Source organism: Schistocerca cancellata, chromosome 3 (assembly GCF_023864275.1).
Source record: "Schistocerca cancellata isolate TAMUIC-IGC-003103 chromosome 3, iqSchCanc2.1, whole genome shotgun sequence".
NCBI lineage: Eukaryota > Metazoa > Arthropoda > Insecta > Orthoptera > Acrididae > Schistocerca > Schistocerca cancellata.
In genome coordinates this window covers 556,683,033-556,707,038 of record NC_064628.1, presented here as the reverse complement: position 1 = coordinate 556,707,038, position 24,006 = coordinate 556,683,033, and the positions used below count along the sequence as shown (strand labels likewise).

Here is a 24,006-nt window from a genome sequence, read left to right as displayed (position 1 = left end):
TTTTGTTTCCACTGCTGTCACTGATGGCATGGTATGCTCAATGAACTTGTCTTTCTTCAAATAATTATTTCTTGTTCTTATTTGTTTGCTAATGTATAAATATATTTTCCTTTATCTTTGTTTTAAAATAAGAATTTTATAGACAATACAATGGTGTTGTACATTGCAAGTGCATTTATAAAACAACATGTGGTATGTTAAGTCCCTGTAAATTTTTTAAAAGTAAGTCAGTGGCAATTTTTACACGATTTTGTTACTTACGAAGGTTTTTCTTTTGGTTTATCTTTCTGTCATCTGAAGATGGTAGTTAAGTTACTGGAAACCAGTCATCACTTTTTAAAAATATTTCTGATGTTAAATGTGATTGGATGTTACATAGACAATTTTTGAAATTTTTAAAAAGTTTTATAGAAAGTTTTTAAAATTTTTAGAATTTGACATTTGATTATGTGCATATGATCGCTTTCTCCTATTCCAACAGTGTCACATGTATTTAAAATTATATTTAGCACAACTAGAAATAGGAAAACTATTGCAAAATCCTATGTTGGGCACAATTATGAAATCGATTAATGAGGAAGACAGAAATGGACATTGAAACATTAAACTTAGGTGTAATTAAAAAACTAAATACATTAATCCAAAATATAATTACAATAGTAAAGGAGTAGAATGTGGCATAAAACTTAAAATTTTTCAATAGAGGCATAAGTAACAGAAATAAAATTTAATAATGAGAACGTAGATTTATTATAGAAAGGCCTGGTGTATAAGTTGCCAAATACACCAACTCACACTAATACAGGAAGCATTATTGCACATGTAAAAATAGCAATTCATACAGCTATCACTTCTATTGCTGAGTGAAACTACTTTGCTAGAAAAATATCCAAAATATTTCATTATCATCAGGATTTCCTTCCAGAGAGCCAGGTTGGAACTTCATGAACGATATGCCTCCATTGGTTTCTGTCCTGGTATAGTTTTTCCCTCTCCACTACATCCCATGTTATTCCTCTCCTCTTGAGATCTTCCTTAACCTTGTCTGTCCATCTCTTTCTAGGCCACCTAACTGGTCTTCTTCTTAGTACCAATATTTATCAAACACAGTTATAACAGTAAAAATAATAATTTATTTGAAAAAGAAGATGAAAATATTGATACAATTTGTGAAAATATAGAAAAAAACAATGCTGTCAGACTCAAAGCAGACAAAGAGAATATAGTAGTGACCATGTCCCAAACAGATTACATAAATAAGACCTTAGAAGTTTTTAGTAAAAACAACATTACTGCCATACAAAAAGACTCAACTAATCAAATCCAAGCCACAATAAAAAAGTCCTGAGTAAAACTGATTTTGTTACTCAATAAAACAGGAAAGGCATGAACCCATCTCCATCCGAATCATGGCCCAGTCAAAAGCCCATAGAGAAAACACTCGTATCAGACCAATAGCTAATTATGTTGGCAGTCTCGCATCTCTCTTTGCAAAAAATTCTATTATATTGTGACTCAGAGCTACATATATGATAATCAGTGCATGGTAAAGAACTCTAGCAACCTAATACTACAAATTAAAGACAATCTCATATAACGAAAAATTTATTTCCGTAGGTACAACAAACATATACCCCAACATATGAGCTAATGGAACTACTGAAAATATTGAACATAATTTGCGTTACATGTGAGAAAATGTGCACAGTCAAAATAGGATGTCTTCTTATTTTATTAAAATTAACATTCCCTCATAAGTATTTTTAGTTCAAAAACCAACTATGTATATGTAGAACACAGTATAGCACAGTAAAGTTGCCTTGCTAGTACACTAGTGAATATTTTTCTTCAACATATTGAGAACAATACATTTTTCTTAAAACTATCCAAAATGGACTAATAAAATTCAGAACTATCACAGATATGTAGATGATACATTGCTTTTATTGGAAGGAGTAGGAAACAAAATAGAAATCTTGCATTCACAGTGGAATAGGGTTCATAAAAATACAATGTTTAAAATCTTAAATGAACAGGATAAACTTCCTGGCTCTTGAGATTGCAAGAATCTACCAAATACAGACAACCACAGACTATTTTACAAACAACAGCTCTTATCATCCAAAAACACACAAAAAGCATTTTTTCGAACATGGACAGAGAGACTAATAAAATATCCATTGACTAAAGAAAACATATCATCTAAATTAAAAGTACTAAGAAGAATTTCTCACAAATAAAAATAAAATAAAATAAAAGATAATGTTACCTTAACAAAGAAAAATTCTATCAGAAGTACACAGTTCACTATCATACCATACTTGGAGAAAATTCCAGATAAAATTAGGCTTGTGCTTTAGAAAGCCAACCTAAAAACACAACACAATGTGATCACAAATTTGTCATAACATGGAAAAATCCCGTTAATTTACACATGCAGGTGTTTAGTGTGTTGTTGTTGCAGCTGCCAGATTTAATCATGCATCAATGAATGACATTGTATGCAACAGCAGCAGCAGTGGCATTTTATTCTTTGACTTTTTGCATTACATACTTCTTGCATTGTAATATGTACATAGTCAGTGTTTACCCATTATGAGATAATGATTAACATTCAGGGACATTTCCAGTTTCGAGTATTGGGTGGAGCTGTTAAGTGTTTGAGTGAGTGTGTTTATTCTGATACATAAAGTTTCTACATTTCATGGATCTCAAGAGTAATATTTCAAGCAATACCACCTGGCTTAACAAATACACACTTAACAAAAGTTGGACAGCCCTAATTCCAGCTACACCTGACAAGCGGTGTCCCCAATGCTCTTTTAAGCTGATGTGAACTTAGCTACAACCCGCTAGATCACTGCTTTGATGTGGAAGTACAGGACACCATAAGTGCCCCACTAGTGGCAAATTCTTATGACAAGCTCAAGACAGAATTGATCTGTCACAGCCTCCAAAGAAGAAAGAATTCATAAAGTGCTGACACAAGAGGACGTTGGAGACCGCAAGCCCTCACTGTACCTTTGGCACTTAGTGAGCAAGTTGGATACTGGTACTGTTCCAGATAATTTGCTGCACACTGTATAGAACTGCTGCTTACCACAACAAGTCAAGGTAGTTGTAGTGCCCCAACAGAAATATCATTAGACACTGTTGCAGAGCTTGTTGACAGATTCAAGAAGCCATTGCTCCCACTCAGTTTATCACAGTAACAGAGCCATGCAGCAGTACAACGGAGATAGCAGCATGTGGATGTGCTGATTATGACTCTCTAGTGCCAAGGTTGATTTATTGTGTACACAAATTGGCAAGCTGTTGTCTCAAAGCAGCACTAGCAGTGATAGGTGGTAATACCACAGATCATGAAGGAGCTGTTCATTGACTAACACTACACCTGCTAATGAAGAGTGAAAGGCACAGCTGACTGCCTGTGAACATCATGGCACCTGTTTATCAGTGATAGCCAGTCAGGCCAAAAATATTTGGTGGACATTGTTTCCGATTTATGTATGTTGCCACAAACCTCAGTGGATCACTGCAGACCACTGACAGTTTACTGTTTGTCAGCAGCAAACAACTTTTCCCTATGGAAGCCAACGAATGGAACTGGGTTTAGGACTGTGTTGCCCCTTCATCTGGGACTTTAATGTTGGTGACATCTTGGAAGCAAAACTAGTTGCTGATCTTATTGCCAGACTTTTGGTCTGTCTATCTCACAATGAGAAACCTGTTTTTATCGCAGAAAAACTTGATTCTTAAGAACACAACACATTACTTTGTCCACATTATTGGTGTAATTTCTTCCACAAATGTCACTGGAATGGAAAACAGTTGGAACAGTTCACTGGTTTGTTTATCAATGAAGTAAGAACTACTTTTAGTGTTACCCGTGATCTGTTAAAGAAATTGCACCAATAATGTGGACAAAGTAGTGTATTATACTCTGCAGAATCAAGATTTTCTGCTGAAAAAAACCAGTTGCTCACTGAAGATTTTAGAGTAACTGCCTCTCTATTATCCTGGGACCCTAATCTGTTGGGTATAACTTGAGATACTACAATTTTTATGGTTTTAAGCCATTCTGATTTCTGTCAATTACAGCAGCATCTTTTATGGGAAAAAAGTCACTCTATATATTTTATTATATATATATATATGAATATAATAGAGGGAAAAATTCCACGTGGAAAAAAATATATCTTTTATCTAAAAGAAAGATGATGAGACTTACCAAACAAAAGCGCTGGCAAGTCGATAGACACACAAACAAACACAAACAAACACACAAAATTCTAGCTTTCGCAACCAACGGTTGCCTCGTCAGGAAAGAGGGAAGCAGAGGGAAAGACGAAAGGATTTGGGTTTTAGGGAGAGAGTAAGGAGTCATTCCAATCCCGGGAGCGGAAAGACTTACCTTAGGGGGAAAAAAGGACAGGTATACACTCGCGCACACACACACATATCCATCCGCATATACACAGACACGAGCAGACATACACAGTGTCTGTGTCTGTGTATATGCGGATGGATATGTGTGTGTGTGTGCGAGTGTATACCTGTCCTTTTTTCCCCCTAAGGTAAGTCTTTCCGCTCCCGGGATTGGAATGACTCCTTACCCTCTCCCTTAAAACCCAAATCCTTTCGTCTTTCCCTCTCCTTCCCTCTTTCCTGACGAGGCAACCGTTGGTTGCGAAAGCTATAATTTTGTGTGTATGTTTGTGTTTGTTTGTGTGTCTATCGACCTGCCAGCGCTTTTGGTTGGTAAGTCTCATCATCTTTCTTTTATACACACAACAAAAAATAATATTTGAATGTACAACAATTGCCAATGACAAATGAACATATTTCCGTAGAAAATACAGTATGCTGATTGCATTTATGTACATATAAAACATATAATCTTATTATTACATGATTGTTACGAAATATCATCACTGACAGATGCTAAAATGCATTATTCATATGGCAGGTCACATTATAATGATACGAATAATCACCTATGCATAAGACAATACTATATATAATATAATTGATGTATTAAAAGAAATGCATGTCTTTAGTAGCACAGATACCATTAATGATGGGCAATGTCTGAAATCATCTGGTAAAATGAACTAGTACCAATAATCAGCTCACATCAAAACATTGATTACTAATATGACATATTTATGATTTCAACAAGATGCTAAACACCAAATGTACAAGCCATTAATAAGGGAGGTGTTAAACAGTCAGTCACCTTGCACTGAGCAAGAAAGTCAAGCAGTGTGTGGATAGACAATGTCTTGCAGGAAAGTCCACTGTTCACTCTGGTACAGTTCCGGCAGTACCTGCTAATGTATTGCAGCAGTTGATTCAAAACTCACTTGTAACCCTTCCACATTGACATTTTTATCCTTGGGCAGAAATTCATCATGAATCGGTGTTGGAAAGACAATCATGATTATCTTAATTGTAGATTTTGTCACCCGATTTTTCTTCTTGGAAGGTGGGGAAGCGAAAATTTTTTGCTGACTGCTGTTTGGTTTCCTTACCATAGTGGTAGCACCAGGGCTCATCTCCCATAATGTGGATTCCGGGCAGATGTGTTGATGAGGTCTCCAAACATTTCCATCCAAGTTTGCTTCTGCTTGTCTATCAGGCTTTGTGTTATAAATTGGGCACAGATCTTCACATTTTCAAATGTTTGTGAACGATAGTGCTTACACTGTCTGTACTTACATTCAGTTCTTCTGCTCTCATTCCTAAAGACAGCCAACAATCATCCGTGAGTACACATCACAATCGTTCTATGTTGTCTTGGAGTGTGCTTGTTGATGGTCAACCTGAATGCATCTCAGTCTCAAAACCTTTCTTTCCATCTCTAAAATGTTTAAACCACTCAAACACACCCTTTTACACACTTCTTCAACATTGTACACTGCACTAACATTCCACGAGTCTCTGTTGTTGTTTACCCTAATCTGAAGCAAAACTTCATGTTAACACACTGGTTCATATTGTGCTCCATTTTGCAATGACATGAGTCCTCACACTGACTCTATTAGCTTCACTGCTGCATGCATCACTGGTCACTTCTGTGATTTGACATCTCTCTCAATGTGTATGCATAAGTGTCTCATCCTAACCAGCGCAGTTTTTAATGTATGGGATCATTCACCAGACTTTTCAGATGCACCTTGTATTCACGAAGACCTCTTCTTAGTTAGAGAACTATTTTTGATCACAAAATGGCTGTTTTAGTGTGTACATCAACAAGACCATGCCTAGTGAAGCACTGCAGCACTGGACCAATGTTCTAGTTAGTGATAGCTTCATATTTTTAATACCAAAAGCAAGGTGCCATAAACATGAAAATGTCAGCAAAGTCAAAGAAGTGTTACATTTGGAATGGTTTATGAACACTAAAATTGCCACCACAATTTGTAAATGACCTCTGATGGTACCAAATCCTGCAAGTTTGCTGCCATTTTCAATTCCATGGTATCTCGCTGTAGGTAAATACTTGTAAAAGGTTTTTTAAGACAAAACTAGTCATGTAACAAAAAGGTGGTCTTCATTAGCACTACCCCTTGTTCATTGAGTAACATTAACTGCTGTGTATAGAACTAAAATGTTTGTTGAAATGAAATTATGCCCAAAGACAAAAGCAAGAAACATTACACACTGAAGTCTCATTCTGGAGAAGGTCATTTTTGTGTGTATTAGCTCAGATTGGAGGTAGACAGTGGAGGGTAGGCTCTTCAGTGGAACCATCCCAGCATTTGCTTTCAATGACTTTGGGAAACTATGAAAAACTCAGTTCAAAGGCTGCATGTAGATTTAAACTGCAGTCATTCTATCTAAGGGTGCAGTGCCTTAAATCACTGTCACCTCACAGTCATTACCAGTTTCCTACAGTTTAAAAGTAATTTACATCAGTCCTGGGTTCCTTTATGGAAAATATGACATTACTGATACACCATTTAACACTTTGATTGTCGGTTTCCATAAGAAATCGAAATCAAATCAAGGAATCAAACTAGAAATTTAAGGGATCTATATTTATCAGCTTTGGATATTGATCAGATGAACATATAGGAGAATTTACAGGATGCTGCCACTGGATATGCACCACACATGCAGCTCTTACTGAAATTTATAAAGATAAATTAAGTACAAACCTGTATCTGCCACAGGAAATCAAGTCGAGCCGTCCATTCTACTTGTCGACCATGAATTATAACTGCTAATAAGAACATTAGAATGTAGACAACAGCAAGAGCGTGCTGTGGGACAACTGACCTGTTAAACAATAAAGTCATATAAATGATGAGCATAGACTATGTATTTGCTCTGATAAAAAAATTAACATCCATAGTAAAACCAGAAACCACTTTGTATTATTATTCTATTTAAGGAAAAGAACATGTTTCTTAGTTTCACTGTTCCTCACTGTACCATTCTAAAAAGTAAAATATTATTCCATACTACATTTTGGAAATATGAAAGTATTCTTAGCATTCACAGTGCAAAGCTCTCACTGCAAGAGATACTTTTATATTTATCAACCTTATTAGAAAATGAGGGGTGAATGGGTTGATCTTCGCCATTAACAAAGTGGTGTAATGGTTCATACTGTGTGTGCTTATTCAATAACAGGCAATCTCAAATTTCCATATCATGGAGATTGTGCCTTGAATATGGCCACAATTGCATATTTTCACAGCCTTGTCTAGATGAGCTAATTCTCTGTCTTTAGTGACCCCTCTGCTGTCTGTACTTTCGATTTTAACTTTCTTTGTTGACTTTCAAACCTCACTGAAGTTTGTGATGTGTTAGTGTATATGTGCACAGCAGCAAGAAAAGAGGTGATACAATATCTGGAGGAACAACCATCAAAATGAACTGAATAATATGAAGTTGTTTGCTGAAGAGAGAAAATTGGTAGCAAGTTGTTATAAGATGACTATAAAAATAGTAATGTTACAAAGCACAAACAATCTTTCTGAAGCACTTTGCCTTTCATCACTTGATGTATGGTTTTAACATATACCCTCACATTGTCATCATTGATACCCATACTTTGTGAGATTGGATATGAGCCAATTTGTTGCATTGTCAGAGATGTGTCTTGCCTGAAATCCCAAACCACTATCTTACCATCCTTTCACCTACATTGTTGTCTTCAAAACTCTTTGGACTTTGGTATATCTGCAACTACAAAAACAAGTGAAGGCACTTGGTGTAATATCTGAATCTTAGAATGGATGCACTCCAAGAAGCAAGCTCATGCAAGAAATTTAAAGACAAGTTTCTTGTGATGGCCATTTTCACAGCAGCTGTATATAAATTGAAGCACTTTAAAAGAACAACTGCATGCTCCACTTCACTTTCTTTTTATTTAACTTGGGCACCCAGACATCTTTTACCTTATTTACAAGGAATCTTCAGCGGGTGTCCGGAAATATTATATGATTTTTTCCATTTGATACAACAACTATTACACTACTACTAAATGACTACATGAAAATGCCTTAACCACTCACTGTTTACACTGATTGATCATACAATAGATAGAAATTCCAAACAGATGAGAACAAATTCCATTTCTCTCCTAAGAATGTAAAGGAAAATAATAATAATAATACACACACACATACACACACACACACACACACACACACACACACACACAGAACACTTACCACTTACATCAACACACATACAGTCAAACAAAAACAACTGAAAGCAAATGCTGAGAAAGTTGGCAACACATAGAAACAAATGACATTAAAGACACAGAAAAGGCAGTTACGGTGCTATATTTCAAAAATAGCAACCTTCAGGGAAATTGTGAGTCTTCAACCAGTTTGCCACATCGGAGAAAGCTGTTTGTCTTACAAAAAATCAAATAGTTGCTGATCTGTAAGTAGTTTTTCATTTTATTATAAAAAACTTCAATGAACTGTTTTAAATCTATAACTTATATGTGCGAATGATAACCTGTATGTGCAAACAAAAAAAGTCATGTAATATTTCAGTGCATCCACTGAAGATGGTTTGTAAATAAGACAAAACGCATCATGATGCACAAGTTGAATTCCCCAACTTTTTCCCAAGTTCATATTTTCCTTTTTCTTCTACCCTGGAAACATATTAGATATAACAAATTTGCATATGTATAAAATCTTATCTATTGTTAACCAATACTTAAAATAAAAGCTCATCAGGTACATGACCTGCAGCATGTACAAAATGAATGAAAAATGTTATTGATACTTAGGTCAACAAATTATAACATACCCAACACGTTCATCATAGCAGTCAAATAGCGAGCGATGGGAGACTTCGATGAGGAGAATATAAACAGTTGCCATAGCAACAAGAAGTATTCCCTTGACGAGAATTGGAAGTCGCAGGAAAACAGCAACTGCAAGATACCCCAGTGTACATGAGAGAACAACGTACTGCGGCAATGGGCATGCTCTGTGATCTTGCCCTACACCAGCACCATCTAGTGTAACATTGGCGGTTGCACCAAGCCGACACGGCTGCAGTGCATCAGCACGACAGGTAAACTGCAACATTAAGGAAAATGGCAGATCTTAGATCTGGGAAAAGAAGATTTTGTAAATTTGGAATGCATTTATTTAAAAAAGAAACCACTGAAGTAACATCAGGAAACAAATCAATTTATCTATCAGAGATGTGAAAACTTATGTAAAGTGGTTATTTAAGACTGGGAAGTTTTCTTTGTGCTTCCACTTACAGAACACACAGAATTTTTAAATATGGAAAATAATTTAATAACACAAGCAGCAGTAAAAGCTGACAACAATCAATATGTACTGAAGGCAGACATTGCGCTTAGTTTACTGCCTAACAGGTTGCTTAGATTTCTTTTGTGAGTGCAAGATAGGGAGAAGAAAATGTGGAAAGGAAAGGAAAACAGAACAGTTGGAAATTGGAAAGGGAACACGGATTAATAACTGACTCCTCAGTGCATTGTTTAGAATCCATTATGGCTGGTTGCAGGGATTGAACAAACCATATGTAGTGGAATACAGAGATGAGTGATATTCCATACAGCATTTGTAGAATGCTCTTTAGGTATCCTGTTGTCAGAAACTAACTACAAAGGGAATCTTGATGCTGCAATATATAAGAAATTCTTCAAATAAGCAAGTCACTATATGTACACTCACTAATTTCATCCCAATCACATACTTTGGTTTTACAACACAGTTACAAAATTTTAAGATAGTCATAAGACACAGCACAAGACACCAGCCTTGATTCATCTTCATTAAAACATATTTTCCATTTAGCAATATTCAGCAGTGTTTATGTTTAATGACAATATTTACTTAAGTATAAATACCTGTGTCAGCGAACCACAATGCACTGCTTCATCCTGTATATATTTTTATTTTTGTTCTCCTTGTTGTTAACTGTATTTACCTTTCTTGAATGTAGCTTTTTAGTTTTCTCTCTTTCCTTTTGTACACATTTCTCACTTCAGCATCATCAACCATTATTCTCCCAAAAACATAGTGACCTCCCCCAAAAATTCATTGACTTCTTGACAACTTCTATACTTCAGATTTGTAACTATAAATTGTCTTTATAGCTTAATAGAAGCTCTAAATGTCTCACCCTTACACTCACACTACCTCTGTTTCCTCTTGCTTTCTATCTTCCATTTCAGTCTTCCACTATTACAAAAAAATCCTCTTGTTTTGAATGCTCAAGATTCAAATTTTATTTGAGACAAACAGACTATATCGGCTTACAAATCAATTATTCAAATTCTGGGGCATAAGATAGTTACTGTTATAACATCATGCTCTTTCTGAGTTAAAAATAAAAAGAAAAAGTGGGCCATGTGAGAGCACAAACAAATGCTGGCACATTCTACCACTGCTGAGACCTGTGGTGGGAGGGGGAGGGGGGGTTATTATTTAATGATAAAATGGAAGAAAGGACTGGAGGAAATGAAATTGTTCTACAGGGTGGTCCAAAAGTAAGGAAACACCCTGATAAAATCCAAATGGAGTAACAAACAAGGAAACAGAGTCCCTACACGTGAGTAACGGGAATGGGGAAACTTTATAGGCTATGCCACCAACATAGCGGCCATCTTGAAAACCGCCATCTTGGATTCAACTCCAAAATTTCAAATGGGAATGTGGTCATGTGACATATCAAACAGATAAGAGAATTTTGCCAGAAAACAACGCCTTTGTTATTTTAAACATAGCTTTATTCATTGTCGGGTTATAGCCAATTATTTGTGGCAGCAGTGGGAAGGTCGGCAGCGTGAGTATTACATACTGAGAAGTCATAAAATGGAGTCTGAAACGATGCAAAGCGACTATCCCATGCCTGATACATTACATGTATTTAACTGTTAGGTATCATTTACTCATGCTAACGTTTTAATCATTGTTTCCTTATTTACAGGTAAAATGGAAATGTCGTGTGGCTAGGGCCTCCCGCGGGTAGACCGTTCGCCTGGTGCAGGTCTTTCGATTTGAAGCCACTTCGGCGACCTGCGCGTCGATGGGGATGAAATGATGATGATTAGGACAACACAACACCCAGTCCCAGAGTGGAGAAAATCTCTGACCCAGCCGGGAATCGAACCCGGGCCCTTTGGATTGACAGTCTGTCACGCTGACCACTCAGCTACCAGGGCGGACATTTACAGGTTACAAAGTGTCCTTAACACATGAAATCATCTTGATATCAGGAGAAAGGAGCACATGGGTCATTGATGAGGATTTCAACAGTCGTCACCCAACCGGACAGCCCATCACTCACAGCGCAGTTGCCAAGCTTTTGGCAAAATTCTGAGCAACAGGTTTTGTCGCAGATAAGCCTTAGGCTGGAAGACCAAAATCCGCCACCGATGAAGCAACAACAGTGAGCATTTTCCATCATTTAGCTAGAGTCCGCTATGGAGTACTCGTCGCCTGTCACAAGAATGTGGGGTTAGCTGTAACTCCATACTGCCAATTTTATCGCAGCACAAATGACACCCGTACAAAATTCAGCTGCTCCAACACCTGAACGAGAACGACCCAGACCATTGGGTACAGTTTGCAGAATGGGTGACACAGCAGCTGCAGATAAACCCACGTTTCCCCTATCAGGTGCTGTTCAGTGATGAAGCCAATTTCTTTATCAATGGTGAAGTGTACAAGCAGAATCACAGATACTGGTCAGACACAAATCTGCACTGGATTGATGCTTCCAAAACAGTCGACTCACAGAAAGTGATGGTCTGGTGTGGTGTGTGGGGTACCAAAGTCGTTGGACCTTTTTTTATTGATGGTACGTTAACATCCAATGGTTATCTGAGGTTATTGGATGAAGAAGTGTTTCCCTCGTTGTTAACGGAGGACAGTACATTTCCAGAATTCTTCCAGCATGCTGGAGCCCCACCACATTATGGGCACAATGTGCGAGCATACCTGGATGTGCAGTTCCCTCAAAAGTGGATTGGTCATAGGGGTGCTGTGGAGTGGCCACCACGTTCACCAGATTTGACTCCTTTGGATTTTAATCTTTGGGGTCATGTCAAAGCACTGGTTTATTCTGTGAAAATACAGGATTTACATCATCTAAAGCAGCGCATTGTTGATGCGTGTGGTCAAATTCAGCCAGATGTGTTGATCGAAGTTCATCAGGATTGGGTTCGGAGGGTAACATTAACAATCCAATATAATGGACAACATATCGAGCCATTCCTATGACTGTTGGTGGTCTCTCGGGACTGTGTAACATGGGCGTAATGTCTTTTCAGCACACAACACACATCCTGCCGAGCATCCCACCGCTGCCACATGTAACTGGCTATAATCCAAGAATGAATAAAGCTATGTTTAAAATAACAACGGCATTGTTTTTCTGGTGAAATTCTCTATCTGTTTGATATGTCACATGACCACATTCCCATTTGAAATTTTCAAGTTGAATCCAAGATGGCGGCTTTCAAGATGGCGGCCATGTTGGTGGCATAGCTTATTAAGTTTCCCCCTTCTCGTTCCTCGTGTGTAGGGACTCTGTTTCCTTGTTTGTTACTCCATTTGAATTTTATGAGAGTGTTTCTGCACTTTTGGACCACCCTGTAGAATTAACTAGAGAACTCTCTCAAAAATTTCAGCTAAAAGAGCAAGAGCAGGGCAAGATAGAACAAAGTAACCTGTGGCTGTGTATGATATTTGTGCCTGCTGCTTGAATAGCACAGCTTCCTCTAACTCTTCCTTGAATTTTGTCACAGCAGAAATTCCCAGATTTTACTAGATAATTAATCTGTTACTTTTTGCACATGTCTACTAATCAGAAGCCATATGGAAGAAAACTTTTTCTCTATCTTTCGTATGAAACTAATAATAACAACATACATTTTTAAAAGAAAGTATATACTGAAAATTATAATGTTAATACTACCCGAGTTTTACACGAACTGAGGGAAATGCAACTACTTACATACCTCTAGCAGACTGATGACTGGAGCAGAGTAACACATAACAGAATGCTTTTGAGCATTAGCTTTTTTTCCAGCAGTAGTACATACATTCACAAACGCAACCAAACAAGCACCGAAACACAAACTCATTTTGGGGTACGTGTAGCTGTGTGTATGAATGTGTGTCTTATAGCTGGAAAAAAAGCTGGTGCTCGAAAACCAGTGCGAATTCAGTTTGCTGTTATGTGTCACTGTCCTACATCCATTGATCTGCTGTATGTGAATAGTTGCCTTTTCCTTATTTTACTTATTTCTCTGGGCAGGAATTTCTTCCATAATAAGTAACAATATTATGCGGACATTATACTGTGGCAGTCGGCCACGACTGTAAACAAAGAGAAGTCACAATGCTGAAGGGGAGAGGAACAGTGAGGGGCAATAAGCCCCACCTCCCTCTCGTAGTAATTTCCATTATTGTTTTATAAATTAACTGTAATCATTACGCAGACACTATATCGTGGCAGTTTTAGGTGGGGAATGTTTTTAACTACGGTTGCATAAGGTACAGGTAGAGGTCGAACCTTAACTACCACTACCAGCCGCAATTGCACTATAGCCCCTACCAAATGCTTTGCATACCCCAATTTGCTTTGTGTTGTGGATTGACTGTTTTTTTTTCTTTCTTTCTTTCTTTCTTTTTTCAGAATGGGTGAATGGACTGGTACCGGCGCGTAAAAGGATTCAAATGCGACTCTCATAACAACAAAAGGAATCAGCGATCTCTGTTACTTTTATGTCAGTTCTGCTTTTGAGAAAGCACACAACACAGACATAAGATGGCAGCCCTATGAGAGGGAGGTGGGGCTTATTGCCCCGTACTCTGTTTCTCCCCTTGTCAGTCTTGAGTTCTCATTTGTTTACAGCAACAGCCAACTACCACAATGTACTGTCCACATAATATTGTTAGTTATTATGGAAGGTAAGTTCAGAAGACATTCAGTGGATCACAAAATAAAAATGTGATTTTAATCAGAGCATGATCAGAAAATGACAAGTGAACAGCATGTGAAATGTCATGAGTTCTGCAGATGTGTAGCCAATGTATAAATGATGCTACTGCTGTGATAAGTTAGTATAATTATCATTGTACAAATGGTTTTTTTATGTACTGATGTTAGTTTCTCTCAACTACCCAATGTTTCATGTCACCTTATGAATATTGTAAAACATATCAACAGTGACAAAGGAACTGGGGTGCATGTAATTGAGCATAACAATGTGGAACTACCTGCACTACTGAGAACTTTCACTTTTTTCTTCTACGAGCTGTGCAGTTTTTATTACAATGTATATTACATAAGAAAAATGACAACTTAATCTGACTGGACAGGTGTAATACAGCATTTCTGATTAAATAATATAATGCATGTCAAAGAGTTTAATCTTTTAGTGTGATTACCCCAAATCACTGCAGTGTCTTTAGCACTATCTCATGTATGTTTAGAGAAAAACACTCAATAATGTTGTCTATGAAACAATGTAAAAATGTAATCACAATTAATCACATGGTGGTTGCAAAAAGAAAAAAAATATACATCAATTTCTCAATTATCATCCTCAAAAAATGATAAACTGGAGAAATATTCAGAGTCAATCATTTCTACTCATCTTCACACACCTGGAAACACCTTTATGTCACTTTCTTACAAAAATAAAAAAATCAAGGCCCTGCCAGAAAGGAAGGATGAGAAAATACACTGAAGTTAATAAAATAAATTTTATAAACAGTACCAGGTAGCCTGCAGATACTCACAACATTGACTTGGGCAACAGTGTACAGCAACACAATAGTGAAGACTGTAATGGCGAGACGCAGTGTGAAGCTCTGCGAGATATCCCAGAGGATCCAGCGAAGGCGCACGGCAAGTAACAGCATGAGTACAACCGCAACCCACACGAATGCTGTGAGGAAGAGCAGCAGCAGAATGATGGTCTGTGGCAGCACTACAGCCTGCAGACCTCCCAGCAGCAGCAACAGCACCAAGGAGCAGGCTAGCGAACTGCTGAATCCCACATCTGCATCTTCGTGGTACTAAGGAATGTGAGCAGAACCCATAAAGTTTCACGAACTTCAACAAATACAACAGTTCAAATTACAGGTTGAATGTTTATTCAAAGAAAAAGCAGTGTGTTAAAAATGAAAAACAGATCTGACAGTTCAGAGCATATTGTTAGAAAAAAAAATGTCTAACAACCAACCTACGCATGTTGCTCTTACAGGGTTGACAGAGAAGCTGCCATACCCTTCACAGGGCTACAGTTACTTATCATTGTGCCCATAAGTCAGGTACATCCTATACACAACCATTTTTAGTGCCCCCCCCCCCTGATGGTATTCCTCTGGCTACCCAATTTATATAATATCCTACTCCACCCTTACACCACACCTACTCCAAACTCCTTGACATATCAGTCACACCACAGTGCAAGACCTGCCCAATGTCTCCTCCCAATATATCGGTTCCCAGTCCAGTCACGGGCCTATCCTGTTCTATAAAGATACAGAGCTACTTGTGAAAGCAGTCATATTTTATACAAACTCAACAGTAATTTCTGTACATAATTTTAAGCGGACATGAGAATCAACAAGTTGCACACCCAAATGAATTACCAGCGCCAAATGGTAGCCAAGAGAAGGAAGATTGTCTTTAACATACCATTGACATCAAGGTCATTAGAGATGGAGCACAAGATCAGATTGTGTCAAAGACAAAGAAGGAAATTGCCATGCCCTTACAAAGGAACCATTCTTAACTTTACCTGGAGTGACTTAGGGAAATCATGGAAAACCTAAATCTGGATGCCAGGCATGGTTTGAGCTGTCACCCTGCCGAATGCAAATCTGGTGTGCTAATCATTGCACCACCTTGCTCAGCCCAAACTGTAGCCAAACAGAGTTGACCACCCAGTGATAGAACACACTGCTGAGAGCAACCATGCCATATCGATTCTCCTGCAAATATCAAATTATGTGGATTACATAAAAAAGAAGGATAAACCTGTCCTCGATATCTACTAGCTCCTGTCCAGTCACCTATCATAACCTACTCCCTACAGTCTCAATCTTCTCCTGCTCTATCTTTCTTCCCAACTCGATCCATGATGTAATAATGATATATTAAGAGAACCACAAAGAAGTGAAATTCTCAGCCAAGTTCTGGAGCTGACAGTCATGTGTGCGTGAGGTGTGGTTCTTTGTGAGACTGAATGGTGTGTGTTTCTCTTTTTCTGATGAGGGCTGTGGTCGAAAGTTTATGTGTAAGTATCTTTTAATTGTGCCATTCAGCCATTTAATTGTTATCTTTATGGCAAATAGCAAATTATCTTATCCTACAATGCTGATATTCCTTTCTGAGTTTCTACTTTTAAAATACTGACAAATACTTCTTTATTATGACAGGTTTTAGTAGTAAGACCTGATAACACATTTACATACAATGTGAACACCTGTAATATTGTAAAAATGGTTCAAGATGTCAAAACAAAGTTTTAAAAAAGTGACTGTAAGCATATGGATGAGTATTTTGATATATAAAAATATTCTAAATTTCTTTGCCTACTGTGAGTATGAAATGCCTTTGATTTTATAAAGACATTTGAATGCTTATATTTAAACCTTTCACTGCTTTCTGTGGAGCTTTCCATAAAAATGCCTACAAAATCTTCAACACATGGTTATGCGTTACACAGTTAGTACAGTGCTGCTACCTTTGCCCCTTCTGTCCAACAAAACTGGCTAGCTTCTTTTGCAAAAACATACAGTGAAAACATAAACAATCATGAAATGAGTATATTTTTTCTTCAAGTGCTATAGTATGCAAACTATAAAAAGTACAACCCTCTCATTATGAAAAACAGAAGCTGCTCCAATATCTTATGACTAAAAGCAGTAACAACTATTAATGATTCATCACAAAACTTCTAACTTCATAGGTGTGGGTTTCTTGCTGTGACCAGTGTCAGTTTCTATACAATTCTTCTGGGCTGTTTATCATGGCACATTGCAAAACGAGCCAACACTTCCACTGAAATATTTGTGTGTTCTAAAATAAGAGACAATCAACAACTCAGCAGAATTTTATGGAAATTTAGATCTATCAGTTAACAAAAACGTTATTCATATATAACAAATTATTAGATGGGATACTCTGTATAAACTGATATATGTATTACAACTTTAATTTCTGTAGTAACACATTCACTGCGTATATATGAAGTCTCGTCATTTCATGGTGCTGACAAGTATCTTCAACTAGACTACTTATCAAAACAGCTAACTATGTCCATGACATGTGCTATACAGAACTCCTCAGAAACTCCACCCACGCACCTGATTGACATACAGCTGGCTAGTGAATATGAGTAAGGCAGTGAGGGCCTAGTAGAATACATATAAGTTATGCCATCCAAACTATTTCTCAATAACTGCTATTCTTTGTGTTAACAATCATCTACGTTTGCCTTCCTATCACAAAACATTTTGTGTAAGAATTACCTATATCTCTGTCTCCTATAAGATAAATTTTATGACTGTTTGAAAGTGATTCACTGTGGTTATGAATGGATATAAAAATAACATACAAACTCTGTGTAATTCAAATATGCATAGCTCACAGTGAATATGTTACTATTAACAGGCATGGGCCAATACGAAATTAACTGGTAGCCTACTGAAAAGAAATGCACCTGAACCATGCTGAGGAATACACACTATTGCAAGGTATCCTTGCATTTCTGGGGGCCTTTGGTTTATATGAGGTTGAGTAGAGGCATTTGGTGAATGGTTCTTGAGACTAGTGTGTCAACCAGAATGGTGCGAGTGTTAGAATTTAAGGCAGTAATCTGACAGCTAACCAAAGGAGAAGAAAATGTATATGCTTGGATTCATTTGCAGTCACGAACAAGTCTCTGTGCTATAAATAGTTTTGACTTAATTGTGGTGTCAGAAGCATTTATTACTCCAAATGTCCAAAGCAAAGAGTGGCTCAATATTTAAATATTTGGTATGCGCTCTCCTGCCACAATACCTTACACACAGTGATCAGTGACTCACAATCTTTGTTTAAAAATGTAGGTGGGACAGAAAAAACTGAGAGTGTGATATTTAAAATAAATAAATAATAATAATAATAATAATAATAATAATTGTGAAATAAATGGTAGTTTGTGCCAACAATAGGAGTGTGGACATCCTTTGTTGAATGGCAAGTAGGATCCAGCATAGCAAACTATGTGGCCGGAACAGAATGTTTAATGAACGGTGAATTGAATAAATGGAATGTATTTACAAGGCTGAACAACAGAAGAAATTACAAGAATAGGTGGGAGACGCCTTCAATTTTGCAGAGAACACCAAAAGTCAAGGCAAGGGAAAGTAAATGTCGCAAAGTGCAGTGACACAGTTTATGTACAAATGCTACAGTACAATATTTGACCAGAGCAGCCTTATTTTCTGGTGAGCACGATAGCATGTAATGCTCCAGGGTGAACTGTGCTGGAACTTTATTTTACGTCTTTATCAAAGCTAAGGAGTGACTGTCGGATTAGTACCATCAAAAATTATGAATATGCCCAAAACAGAAGAAGTATATGAACATGTGAATGACAATCAGGAGGTGAATATAATGGAAAAGCAGACAAATCTAAGGATTCAGGATTTTTGTAAGGCAGTGAAATCAAAATGGGAGATAGTATTACATACAGCAGAGTGTCTAGTTCACAGCTGCATGAAGGGCCACAAAAGGAATAAATGACACTTAGTGAATTAAGGGAAGCACAATGTGAATAGTTTTGGAGAAAACAGGAGTTCAAGGAGAAGAGAGAGATGGAGGAACAATGGTTGAGAGAAGAATTAATGGAGAAACAGGAGGAATACCGTATTTACTCGAATCTAAGCCGCACTTTTTTTCCGGTTTTTGTAATCCAAAAAACCGCCTGCGGCTTTGAATCAAGTGCAAAGTAATCGGAAGTTCTGAAATATGTTGGTAGGTGCCGCCACAACTAACTTCTGCCGTCGAATATATGTATATACACAGGCATGCTTTACAGGCACAAAGATAAATACTGGCGCCAAAACCTCTGCGTCAGTAAATAAATTAAAAAAAAAAAAAAAAAGATGGAGACGAGCTTTTTTCTCCAACGCGAATTTCGACCACTGCATTTTCATACAGTATCCAACGACGTAAATACAAATTCCGTATTGTTCATCTTCGAATGTAGCAGCTTTTCAATGCAGTACGAAAATCCGACTGGCAAGACCGTTTGCGATGTTTGTCAGTATGGCCAATTCTACGTTCTGATTTTTTTCTACCTGTGAGAAGAGATGATTACTAATGGGAACTTTTGTGAATTCTGAATCACATGCAGTATTCTCTTCACCATAAGAATAATACGAATATAAACATTTTGCCATGTATTCTTTCGTGTTTGCTGCTATCTCATTTAACTCCTGTCTGCCTAATAAACTACGAAACTAGAGTGAGACAACACAAACGCGGAAGTATACACATATGTCATGTTCATATTCGTATTATTCTTTTGCCTAATAGTGATACAGTCAGAAATGAAGCGCGCGTGGCAATTGACTAGATTTTTAAATCTAAGGTGGTGACTAATTTCTGTGCAGAAAATAATGTACCTAAGAGGCGTCTGCAAAGATTTTCAAACGGAGAAAAATTGTCTCTAAACTCTCGTTCAGAACATCTTCTATCATACGCAGTTTATTATTTGGTTCTTGTTGATCATTATCAAAGAAAGCAGCAGTGTAAATAACAACAAATAGCAGTCTCTTGCCATTGTTACGCTACTGAGACAATTACTCCCCTTTTTTTTATTGTAAGCGGCGGTAGCACGCACAAAAGCAAACCATGCCGCGAGCGGCGACAGGTCGTGAACATTCATTATCGGAATGCGACAAACAATGCATGACACAATACAGTAATGCATTTTCAGCTTAGAGTGACGAAAACACCTATAACAAAGAGAACAGCAATTATCAGATCAAAGAAAAATAAGCAATCAATTCAAACCAGACGAAGCACGTGAAAAACGAAGGGTACCCGTATAAATAAGGACGGAGCGCCTGACGCATAGCAATGGCTACCTGGTAAAGCTTAACTGCTAAGCTTACGGCTCGAACCAAACTACTGTAGCTGTATCGTCATTCATTTGACCTGAATTGTGTCTCATATTACAATGGACCAACTTTGTTTCGATTTGGAGGTGCGGCCTAAAACTTTTCTCTCCCCTTGAATTTCGAGTCTCAAATTTCAGCTGAGGCTTAGATTCGGGAATTTTTTTTTCCTTTATTTCGAGTCTCATTTTTCTGGTGCGGCTTAGATTCGAGTGCGGCTTAGATTCGAGTAAATACGGTATCCAGTGTTACAGGTACTAAGAAAACTTATAGCATATCTATTGATCTGGTGAGTCAGAAGAAAGCAGAAAAGAATGAAAAGCTCAGTGGCTAAGAAAAATGGAAGTACAGAAGCATGACAGAAAAAAAGAGCAGCAGCAGAGGACAGAAGATACCAAATCAAGGGTTTCCAAATTCGACACAGAACTTCTAAGACCAGACCAGACTGAAACAGTTCCAATGATCAGTGAAGAACTCTGAACCAAGTACACTTTTGGGTAATGAGGAAAATTCAAAACAAAAGAGCAACACATAAGCAATGTATAGGAATGTAACCAAAACCGAGGAGATGGTAACAAGGACAAACAGAAGGTGTGATGGACTATGCAATCCAAGTTGTAACAGTCAAGAACAAAGTTACAAACGACACTCAGCAGAATCAAAGCAGATGATCAGAATACATCGAAAGGGAGTTAGCAACAGTGTCCAGTGCTGAATACAGTGAAACAGTAGTAATAGAATGTCACTTGCAGGTTAAGTGATACCAGCAAATTTGATCCAGTAGGTGTAATCAGTCCTGATCCACTACATGTAATCAGTCCAACCACATTTCTTAAAAGTTAAAAGGAGGTTAGCTTACTGGTTGTACAGAAAAGGAAAATACCAACATTACATCCACAAAGCTGATGGGATACTCAGAAGTGAACTCCATGCTCACAAAAATGACAACCAACAGCTACTCTAACTCTGAGCCTGCATTCTTGGAAGGAGACTGCTTAAAAGAAACTCAAAATGAAATAAAGTGTATGCAAGTAAACAGATCCAAATACCAGACAAAGAAATTTACAGTGATGAAAGAAGAATGAAGCAAGGATAAGATGGGAAAGCAGTACATGGCACAAAATTCAGAACTATCTCAAAAACATACAAAGTGAACCAAACAAAAAGAGACAGAACATACTATACAGTACAAAAAGGAATGGAAAAATGAAAACTATGAGCCTCATTACACTGGGGTGACAGTTCTCTTAAAAACTTTAAGTGTGTAAATGACTACATAATTTTTCTAAATGTTACTGCAATGAAAGAAAATTAATCAGTCAGCAGTGGGAGAGCAAAAGGGATTGTATGAATGGTTGTGCTTGTATCTGATGCTTAACAATCTTTTTTTTTTTTTTTTTTTTTAAATTCAGATCTTGAACATGTCAAGAGCTGATGCCAACAGCAGCAGCAAGGATGAGTAACAATCTGCACAGGTGCAGGGTAGGGTTGTCCCCTTCTACGAAGCACAGAGATGAGCCAAATCGACCCATCAACAATGAGCAGAAACAGAACAAATCTGCTCACTCCCATGCAGTGGGCTTACACTGAATCATCAGGCAGGACTCTGTGCAAGCAAGATGACCCATTGGCTGTCACACAGCTGGTGTACAAGAGAGAATTTACCCCTAAAAGCACACATAAGGCCAGCTGCTATGTTCAGCAAGAAAACCATGTGTGCTGTTCTGTGGGAGTGCAATGTGTTACCCCCCAACCATCACAGACTATGAGATATGTAAGATTTTTGAAAACATAGTCAGCAATCTTAAAAGTAGTTAAAATTTAAAACAGTCTTGATCGCAATCTTGTTAAAATATTTTTTATTGGAGTGAGTGACCAGTTTCGACTCTATGAAAGAGTCACCTTCTGACTCCAAAGCTGTGGATGGAAACTGATAGATGAGTTCCGTCAACCCTCAACACACTTGTAACTGCTCATCAATAAAGGAAGTTTTATAAAAACTGACTGCAAGTATTTTTTGTTGTGGTGCAAATTTATTTGTAAATATTGCAATTGTTTGTAGATTACATTATTACTGTATATTGAAAACAAAATTGTAATACCTTGTAAGATTATTAAATTATTTGTGTAGCCAGGAGGAAATTTAGGTTTTGTCAGATAGGAAATTAAATAGGAAACAATGGAAAATCCATGACAGAATGTAACAATACCAGAGAAGGAAAGTTGCTACTCACCATATAGCGGAGATGCTGAGTCACGATAGGCACAATAAAAAGATTCACACAATTAAAGCTTCGGCCATTAAGGCCTTTGTCAGTGGCGGACAGTCAAGTGTTGCTGTTTAGACGGAGGGCAGGAGAGAAGATGCGGAGGGTGGAGGGGGTAAGTAGCGGAAAGGAGAGAAATAAAAGAAATTAAAGGACTGGGTGTGGTGGTGAAATGATGGCTGTGTAGTGCTGGAATGGGAACAGGGAGGGGGCTGGATGGGTGAGGACAGCGACTAACGAAGGTTGAGGCCAGGAGGGTTACGGGAACATAGAATGTATTGCAGGGAAAGTTCCCACCTGTGCAATTCAGAAAAGCTGGGAAGGATCCATATGGCACAGGCTGTGAAGCAGTCCTTAACATGAGGGATACCTTGTTTGGCAGCGTGTTCAGCAACAGGGTGGTCCACTTGTTTCTTGGCCACAGTTTGTCAGTGGTCTTTTTATTGTGCCTATCGCAACTCAACATCTCCGCTATATGGTGAGTAGGAACTTTCCTTCTCAGGAAATTAAATATATATACCTGAAAAACCAGTTTCCAGTATAATTGTTATAGTGTTCAGCACCATAAATAATTAAAGCACACATCTTTTACCTCTCGTAAACAGCCGGAGCTCAAAAAGTTCAACGCTGAAGCAACTGAGAGAATTATGTTCTCCTATATCCTCTAACTCAAGAAATGTGGACACAGTTCCCAAATATGAACTGAGTCTGTCTTCCTTTTCATGTTTCTTTATAATTAACAACATAAAATTGGTTTTGTTTGTTAAATATCTTCAGGTCATTCTGTGCTTCAGCTTACACGTAGAGGAAAAAAAATGGCTTGCACTTTCTCTGACGATTGTCATCCCCGGGTGTAGAATTTGAGTCTGTGGAGCAGGTTTCATCATCTAAGGATGGCATCGGCTCTTTTGTAGTTTCCCTTGTAGTGTTCACCCTTAATGTTATCTGGTCTATATTCACACTTTCTTGTGACAAAACGTCTTTATAAATGTCCTGAGGATTATATTTTCTATTGGATCCAAGTTGATCTCTTGACTGCCTCTTTGTTGAAGTAACTATGTTTCTGTGTGCTCCCGGTGAGTCAAGGCATG

General features: G+C 37.7%; 1 protein-coding gene across 1 annotated transcript in view; it reads right to left on the bottom strand.

Moving 5' to 3' along the window:
* Positions 1-24,006, bottom strand: part of LOC126175399 (Ca(2+)/calmodulin-responsive adenylate cyclase) — a 501,843-nt gene that overhangs the window by 124,361 nt on the left and 353,476 nt on the right. The window contains exons 15-17 of the mRNA XM_049922190.1: positions 15,270-15,548; positions 9,286-9,560; positions 7,164-7,284 (exon numbers count right to left, since the gene is read on the bottom strand). Coding sequence (XP_049778147.1) covers positions 7,164-7,284; positions 9,286-9,560; positions 15,270-15,548 — 675 coding nt within the window. The remainder of the gene's footprint in view (positions 1-7,163; positions 7,285-9,285; positions 9,561-15,269; positions 15,549-24,006) is intronic.